The sequence below is a fragment of the Salvelinus sp. IW2-2015 genome, unplaced genomic scaffold (genome assembly GCF_002910315.2).
Source record: "Salvelinus sp. IW2-2015 unplaced genomic scaffold, ASM291031v2 Un_scaffold4152, whole genome shotgun sequence".
NCBI classification, from domain to species: domain Eukaryota; kingdom Metazoa; phylum Chordata; class Actinopteri; order Salmoniformes; family Salmonidae; genus Salvelinus; species Salvelinus sp. IW2-2015.
The window spans coordinates 11921-20622 of record NW_019945424.1 but is presented as its reverse complement, the minus strand read 5'-3'; the positions used below and the strand labels follow the sequence as shown (position 1 = coordinate 20622).

Genomic DNA, 8702 nt, shown 5'->3' with positions numbered 1-8702 from the left:
AACATTCATTAGCTAGAATTACATCTGTTTATTCTCTTTCTCTTTGGAATTGTTTTGCTGGCCGTAGATTTCTGCTCAGGATCCAAAAACAGGGAGGGGTAGCGAGGGGGGAGATAGCACAACTGTTCATTCACTCCTTCTCCTGGTTAAGAGGAGAGGACTGGAGTAAGAAAAGGAGTTGGCATAGAACACACACACACACACACTTACGTCCCACCCCCCAACAGTCATCAGAAGATACATGAACGGAGAAGATTTGAAGTCACGTTCACTACTGAGAGAGAAAGAGGGGGGGATACGGTAGACGGGTAGAATGGAGAGACGACAACTGTAAAAAGAAAGTAGGCTACTTGGCCTGTCAAATTGGATAAGAGACAGGTGTAACTGTTTTCAGGATGACTGGTTACTTACAATTTGCAATAGTCTAACCATTGTGAGATGGTCATGTAAAAGAAAATACAAACCTCACATTATTGTCACCACTGTAACCTGTGTAAAGTTGACGTCTAACTCGAACTGATCATATGTCTGGGACACAAGCTGCTGTGCTGCCATCCTTCAGCTCCTTCTCAAACTGTGTTCACTCCAATGACATTATGAAGGTACGTAATTCCACTTGTTACTTTTATTTGGTTRCTACATTTTGCTGAAACAATAAAAAAGTGTTGTCACTTGTATAACTTTGTTTTAAGAGGGTGAGTCTTGGGGCTAATAGCAGAGTGTCTAAATGCCATCAACTTTTCTTTGAACAAAATGTTTTGACTCGCAATGAAGAGGCCCTGTGAGCACAGCCTCATATCCCCAACAAAGCCAACACATTTAATACAATACGTGTATTTTGATTTAAGATCTGTTCAAATATAAAATGGAATTTATTTGGAAAGTTATTACAAAACTAGGATTTAATTATAAAATTGTTATTTTAATTTGTTAGTGGATGTTGTTTGGTTATTTCCATATTTATGTGAAGTTAGTAAGAGAGACTCGATATGAACTGATGTTTTTGTACTGTCACACAAGGTGTGGAAATTTGAGGATGGCGCTCTCAGTCTGGACTCTCAAACCAAGAGGACGTCACCTGGCAACACCAGTGACCAGCAGCCAGTTCTTCCTCACCTGGACGATGAAAGTGAAACCTCATGGGACATGGAGTTCTTGTTGTCTGACTGGAGCAGCCCATCACCTGAGRTGAACRCCTCTCTGGACTACAACACTCAGCATCTTCCTCAACCGGACCAAACTGGACTCTACCATGATGGAGGAGGGGTGTTGACGGACCAAATAAGTCCAGACAGGCTTCTTACGGGCAGCAGTAGCCTGATGGTTGAGCTYCTCASCCCCTTGGAGACCATTGGTTCAGGCATACCAGAACTTTACAACCAACAGGTTCGGTCATCATCATCATTATCATCATTCCCCATTCAACCAAACGTGGACCAGTATGGTTTCAACCCCGGAAGCAACCAGGAGAGACATGGCAGAGATAGAGCCACTGCTGTCCTCACTAAGGCCAAATCATGGGACTTTGGAATGGGACACTACTACCCCCAACAACACACTTCCATGGTYACGTTTCAAGATGGCAGATTCCTCCAAGCCCCTGTCTCCATGACAACCTCTATGACCTCTGAATCTCGAACCCACCACTACAGCTTCCTCCAAAACTACCCCCACCACCTGGGTCTATACCGCCACCAGAGAGACTACAACCTCCACGGCCACCACCACCAACAAGCCTCCTCCAACCACTTCCCCTACTCCCAGCACCAGCAGCCCCACCTAGCTATCACCTCCTCAGGGGTTCCCCTTGGAGGCTTGGAGGGGAAGAACGGCCGCAGGACTGTGGTGAAGAAGAGAGCTGCTACACACAGCTGTGAATACTCAGGTTGTAGTAAGACCTATACCAAGAGCTCCCACCTCAAGGCTCACCTCCGCACGCACACAGGTAAGAATACATACATTAGAATACATTACACAGGTAAGAATATATAAATTAGAATACATTACACAGGTAAGAATATATAAATTAGAATACATTACACAGGTAAGAATACAGCGATTAGAAAACATTACACAGGGAAGAATTCGGAGATTAGAATACATTACACAGATAAGAATACATAAATGAAAATACATTACACAGGTAAGAATACAGAGATTAGAATACATTACACAGGTAAGAATACAGAGATTAGAATACATTACACAGGTAAGAATACAGAGATTAGAAATACATTACACACGATAGATCGAGATTAGATACATTACACAGTAAGAAATACAGAGATTAGAATACATTACACACAAAGAATACAGAGATTAGAATAAATTACACAGAGAAGACGAATTAAACTACATGACACATATGAGGCATTTACTAGTTTCTTAGGATTGAATCGTTACGGCTAATAGGCAGAACTGCATGGATGGACAACTTCATATGGATGAATAATGATTCATGGCTTTTAGTAGTAATGGTATTGAATAGAAACAAGTCTAAACCATCCTTGGGACGTCCAACATCTGCGTCAACCCAATTGAAGTTGTATTAAAACAGTTAGGAAAGGGTTAGGGTTAGGTAGGGTAAGGTTGGGTTAGGGTTGGGTGTAGGTTAGGATAGGGGTTAGGTAGGGTTGGGTATGGCAGGTCCAAGGATCTTTGATTGCCTTTAACCTATTGAATAGGATCAACCATACACTTAAGATTATCAACACCATTTTATCAACAAATGCAGAGGGACTACTATTGCTACGGAGTGTTTAAAACCAAGTCGACTTCTGAGCCAACTGATTTTGACACTGGTTGCTTTTTGTGTGCTATTAATTCCATAGGGGAGAAACACATACATGTACGTGGGAGGGCTGTGGGTGGAAGTTTGCCCGTTCGGACGAGTTGACCGTCACTACCGTAAACACACGCGGTCAGAACCCTACGCGTGTCTGCAGTGTCAGAGAGCGTTCTCCGCTCAGACCACCTGGCCCTGCACATGAAGAGACACACGTGATGAGAGGAGTGGAGGATGGGTATGACTGGGGCTGTGTGAGATCATACACACTACACATGTACTGTATACACACCACTCTCCACTGTCATTCTGGTTCTCATTCTCTCTCTCTCTCTCTCTCTTCTCTCTCTCTCTCTCCTCTTCTCTCTCTCTCTCTCTTCTCTCTCTCTCTCTTTTCTCTCCTCTCTTCTCATTCTCTCTCTTCTCTCTCTCTCTCTCCTCTCTCTCTCTCTCTCTCTCTCTCTCTCTCTCTCTCTCTCTCTTCTCTCTCTTATTGTCTCCTATCTCTCTCTCTCTTTTCTCTCTCGCACACTAATCTAATCAACACACACGCGGTGCACACGCAACTACTAGGCATAGTAGTGTTATCATGGATGAAGAGGAGACGTGACTACTCAAAGATATACAGTGGACCACACCAACGTTGTCCACACACTATAAACAGTAAAGTAACGAAGAGCCTTACAGTTACAACTGACTTAACACTAAAAATAAACATTTACATTTGAGTCATTTAAGAGAGCTCTAATCCAGAGTAATTTACAGTCAGAGTAAGGTGGGACAACCACATATCACAGGATAGTAAGTCTCTTTCCTCAATAAAGTTTATCAGCAAAGTCAGAGATAGAAAGGCGGGGGAGGAGTCAAGAGCAAGTGTTGGTTCAGGATTTTTAGATTTGTAAATGTTTCTTTGAGGGGGGGGCTCGAGGTGAGGAGGGGGATTATTTAAAATACTCGTTGAAGAGGTAGGGTTTCAGATGTTTTCTGAGCGATGGGCAGGACTCTGCTGTCCTAGCTTCAGGGGGAAGATGGTTCCACCATTGGGGTGCCAGGACAGAGAAGAGCTTTGACAGGGCTGAGCAGGAGCTGCCCTCCCGTAGGGGTGGGAGGGACAAGAGACCAGAYGTGCCAGAACGGAGTGCTCGGGTTGGGGTGTAGGGGTTGAGCATAGCCTGAAGGTAGGGAGGGGCAGTTCCTCTTGCTGTTCTTGTAGTGGAGACGTCCAGTGGAATGCAGTCTGGGAACTAGGTTAGAACATTAGCACCCAAAATGTACACAAAGTTCAAAGGTCAATACAGGCTGTGTCACTGGYGAGTGTCATTCTGGCTGAAACATTGTACAAGGAACTTCATACAAATATGGGTTGTTTCCAATATCCAACACTATATTTATGGATCTTAATATTTCCTGTAAATTATCTAAAGATATTTTTTTTTATTAAGGCTAAGATGTTTCTTGAATTAAGGTTAAGATTTGGTTAAGATGTCAACTTTTCATGTGGTAAAAGTTACTAGTGTCTTCATTTCATGGAGACAGATCACCTCAACTGAACCACATTGAAAATACACKAAGCAGATCAATTTTGTATAATTTCCAATTGAATAAATGTATTTATTTGCAAGGCTTTTCATATTAATATAATTCATAACTTCATACTTTTTATATTACTTTGGTAATTGAGTGCTTTAAACTTTTCTCAAAAGTTTTATTTGTATAATATGCAAATTTTWATACATTTATTTGACTCTGCATGATTGAGTTTGTTTCTAACTTCTAAGTTATCTGCAGTAAAATGTAAGTTCATTCAATAAATGTGTACACTTACGAGTGAAGCGCAAATGCATAATTTAACCACTAGGTGTCTCTGTTCTATAGGGATATTATGAAGTGATACATTTTTGAACTTTTTAGTCATTTAACAGACACTCTTATCCAGAGCAACTTTTAAGGTGGGTAAGACGACCACATATCACAGTCATAGTGAGTCAAACTGTTCCACAATATCAGCAAAGTCAGTGATAGTAACAAAAGATAAGTGCACGTGTTAGCGCAAGAACGTATACACTGAGTGGACAAAACATTAGGAACACCTACCTAATGTTGAGTTGCACCCGCGTTTGCCCTCAGAACAGCCTGAATTCGTTGGGGCATGCACTCTACAAGGTGTAGAAAACATTTCACAGTGACGCTGGCCCAAGTTGACTCCGATGCTTCCCACAGTTGTGTCCAGTTGGCAGGATGCACTTTGTGTGTTGGACCATTCTTATTAACACACACACATCAAATAAATAGTTTTTTTTTTCATTTTGTTTTTACGAGCCCTTAACAAACAATGCAGTTCAAGAAATAGAGTTAGGAAAATATTTACTAAATAAAGTAAAGTAGAAAATGTAATAAAAGTAACACAATAAAATAACAGGTTAGTCATGGTAATTTGTACCTGTAGGTAGGGATAAAGTGATTATGCATAGATAATAAACAGCCAGTAGCAGCAGTGTAAAAACAAAAGGGTCAATGTAAATAGTCCAGGTGGCCATTTGATCAATTGTTCAGCAGTCTCATGGCTTGGGCGTAGATGCTGTTGAGGAGCCTTTTGGACCTAGACTTGGCGCTCCGGTACCGCTTGCCGTGGGATAGCAGAGAGAGCAGTTCATGACTTTAGTGACTGGAGCCTTTAACAATTTTTGGGGCCTTCCTCTGACACTGTTTAGTAATAGGTCCTGGATGGCAGGAAGCTTGGCCCCAGTGATGTACAAGGCCGTACGCACTACCCTCTGTAGCGCCTTACGGTCGGATGCCGAGCAGTAGCCATACCAGGCGGTGAGGCAACCGTTCAGGATGCTCTCGGTGTTGCAGCTGTAGAACTTTTTGAGGATCTGGGGACCCATGCCAAATCTTTTCAGTCTCCTGAGGGGGAAAAGGTGTTGTAGTGCTCTCTTCACGACTGTCTTGGTGTGTTTGGACTGTTAGTTTCTAAATATCAGAGTAAGAACTAGACGGACACTATGAAAGCTTAAAGCAAGTTTATTCACCCCAAAGGATGGAACACCTGTACAGACAAAAGACATGTTCAGACAAGCACTGCTATTTAACTCTTTCTCCTATGTTGAGTCTCCTCCTACACATCTGAACAGCCAATGCATCTCTGTTGCTAGACAAAACCTTAGTAATATCTGGTCTTCCTAACTTCATCTGACCTGATCTCTGCCCCAAAGTGCTCACTGCTCCCCAACTCACGGCTGTCATGTTGACTCGTACCAGACTGTGTCTCTTTTCCTCCCATAGGCGCCCTGATGGCTAACAATAACATATCCTGACATAATGTAAATGTTACCCTCTCTCCCTCAGTGACATGAATAAGTATATTTCATATTCTCAGAACCCAACAGGACCATGATAGTTGGTTGGTGATGTGGTCACCAAGGAACGTGAAACTCTCCACTCGCTCCACTACAGCCCCATCGATGTGAATGGGGCGTGTTCGGCCTACCTTTTCTTATAGTCCACGATCAGCTCCTTCGTCTTGCTCACATTGAGGGAGAGGTTGTTGTCCTGGCACCACACTACCAGGTCTCTGACCAGGTCTCTCCCTATAGGCTGTCTCATCATTGTCGGTGATCAGGCCTACCACTGTTGTGTGGTCAGCAAACTTAATGATGGTGTTGGAGTCGTGCTTGGCCACGAGTCGTGCTTGGCCATGGGAGTACAGGAGGGGACTAAGCACGCACCCCTGAGGGCCCCCCGTGTTGAGGATCAGCGTGGCAGACATGCTGTTGCCTACCCTTACCACCTGGAGGCGGCCCGTCAGGAAGGCCAGGATCCAGTTGCAGAGGGAGGTGTTTAGTCCCAGGGTCCTTAGCTTAGTGATGAGCTTTGAGGGTACTATGGTGTTGAACACTGAGCTGTAGTCAATGAACAGCATTCACATTCAGTTGAAGTCGGAAGTTTACATACACCTTAGCCAAATACATTTAAACTCAGTTTTCACAATTCCTGACATTTAATCTAGTAAAATATAGCACAAATATAGCACAGCAGAGGTCATCGAGAGTCTGATGACTCTCAAACAAGGGTAATTTTTTGACAATCTAGAAGAAATAGCAAAGCATGACCCTCTCATAGAGAAAAGGATGAATGCATGTGTAATGCTAAGTACACAAGCCACCAAATCCAGAAGGAAGTTCTTTAGGGCTGAGCTGAGAAGGTACAAAGTGAACTAATAGAAGTAGTAGTAAAAGAGTGAAGTTTTTTGTGTTTGCAGATGAAACCAAAGATTTAAAGAAAAAAGAACAAATGTCTTTAGTTGTGAGTACTATTACAACGGGCCATCCCGAAAGTTTTTACACTTTCATCAGCTGAAGCTGAGATGCAGCAGGTCTCAAAAAGATAATTTGACTTGGCTGGACCGTGAGATACAGACATCTGATAGTCATGACAGAAAGCATTCTGATGTGTCTGCACGGATTAAAAACAGTGCAAGATTAGCATTTTATGTGCACTGTAGTGCACATTGTTTGAATTTGGTTCTTGTCGATGCTGTAAAATCAGTGCCTGAGGCAGTTCATTTTTTTGCTCTCCTGCAGAAGCTTTATAACTTTGTATCTGGCTCGTACGTTCATCTCAAGTGGCTTGCCGTTCAGAAAGAGCTGTATCCACAGCAGCAGCCCAGGGAACTACAGAGACTTACGGATGTAAGGTGGGCATGCAGATACATGGAATGCCGTAGTCTGAGGGACATGCTTCCAGCAGTTATCACACTTGAAAATAGTGGTGATAGATCAGTGGAGGCAAGGGGCCTTCTTTCTCAGATTGATTTACATGTCATGGGGCTTTTGGTTACCTTTTGTAAAGTGCTTGGTGATGCCAAATGTCTTTCTGACATGCTCCAATCAAGCTCTCTTGGCCTAGCAAGGGCTGTGGATCTAGTAGGTGCCCTTACAGACACATACAGGACTACAGAAGTGAGGGTTACTTTGGAGACCTATGGAAAGAGGTTGAAGAGATTTCAGAGCACTGCAAAATAAGTGTACAAACAGTGTGTAAAAGACAGCCTAAAACAAACTTTCAGATTTCACGACTCATTGATGATGAGCACTGTAGGACAGAAAAATAGTGACCAAAGTGATGGTGAGAGCTTCCAAAGAGCTATCTTTTATCAGGTGCTTGACAGTCTCACAGCTGAGCTGCAGAGGTGTTTTTCAAAGAAGAATTGCGAGATAATGCAAGGGGTCCCGTCTCTCAACCCAAAGAGTAACATTCTTAAATGAGGAGCCTCCTTTGCCTTTGTTCAGACCTTTGAGTCAGATTTAGAGGACCTCAAACATGAGGTTCATCAAACCAAGCGGCGTCTTGATAGGAGAGAGAAAAGTGGAAGGGACAGACCGTCTACTCTCCTTGACTTTGTTGTGTTTCTAAAACCTTATAAAGAGGTCTTCCATGAGCTATTTTGACTTTGTAACATTTCTGTTGTTACACCAGTCAGCAGTGCTTCTTGCGAGAGAAGCTTCTCAGCTTTAAAACGGATTTAAACCCACCTTAGGACAACAATGGTTGATGACAGGTTAAGTTACCTGGGAATTATCAGTGTTGAGTCAAGGAGGACATGTTCCCCCAACATGGATGACTTTGTGAAACATTTTGCCAGTTCTCACCAGAACCACAGAATTATGCTGTTTTAAATCTACCTAGGATAATTTGGCACTTAGGCGGTCCCTCTGGTCATGACTAAAACCTGCACTGTGTACTAGCTAGTACACTGACATTCTAAAATGATCAATCCAAAGGGTATCATGTCACACAGATTTCATTTGGTCTWGATTAGGCCAATTCCAAAACTTTTCTTTGCTATTAGTTAATATAATATATATGAGCATAAATATGATACTGTACGTTTGTAATATTGATGGACACCAAAATT

General features: G+C 42.7%; 1 protein-coding gene across 1 annotated transcript in view; it reads left to right on the top strand.

The window, feature by feature from the left end:
* Positions 1 to 232: 232 nt before the first annotated feature.
* The window catches only part of LOC112076942 (Kruppel-like factor 1), a gene marked incomplete at its 3' end in the record, with an annotated part of 15034 nt that continues 6564 nt past the window's right edge, over positions 233 to 8702 (top strand). Inside the window, exons 1-2 of the mRNA XM_024143573.2 lie at positions 233 to 602; positions 1021 to 1978. Of these exons, the coding sequence (XP_023999341.2) occupies positions 525 to 602; positions 1021 to 1978 (1036 nt within the window). The remainder of the gene's footprint in view (positions 603 to 1020; positions 1979 to 8702) is intronic.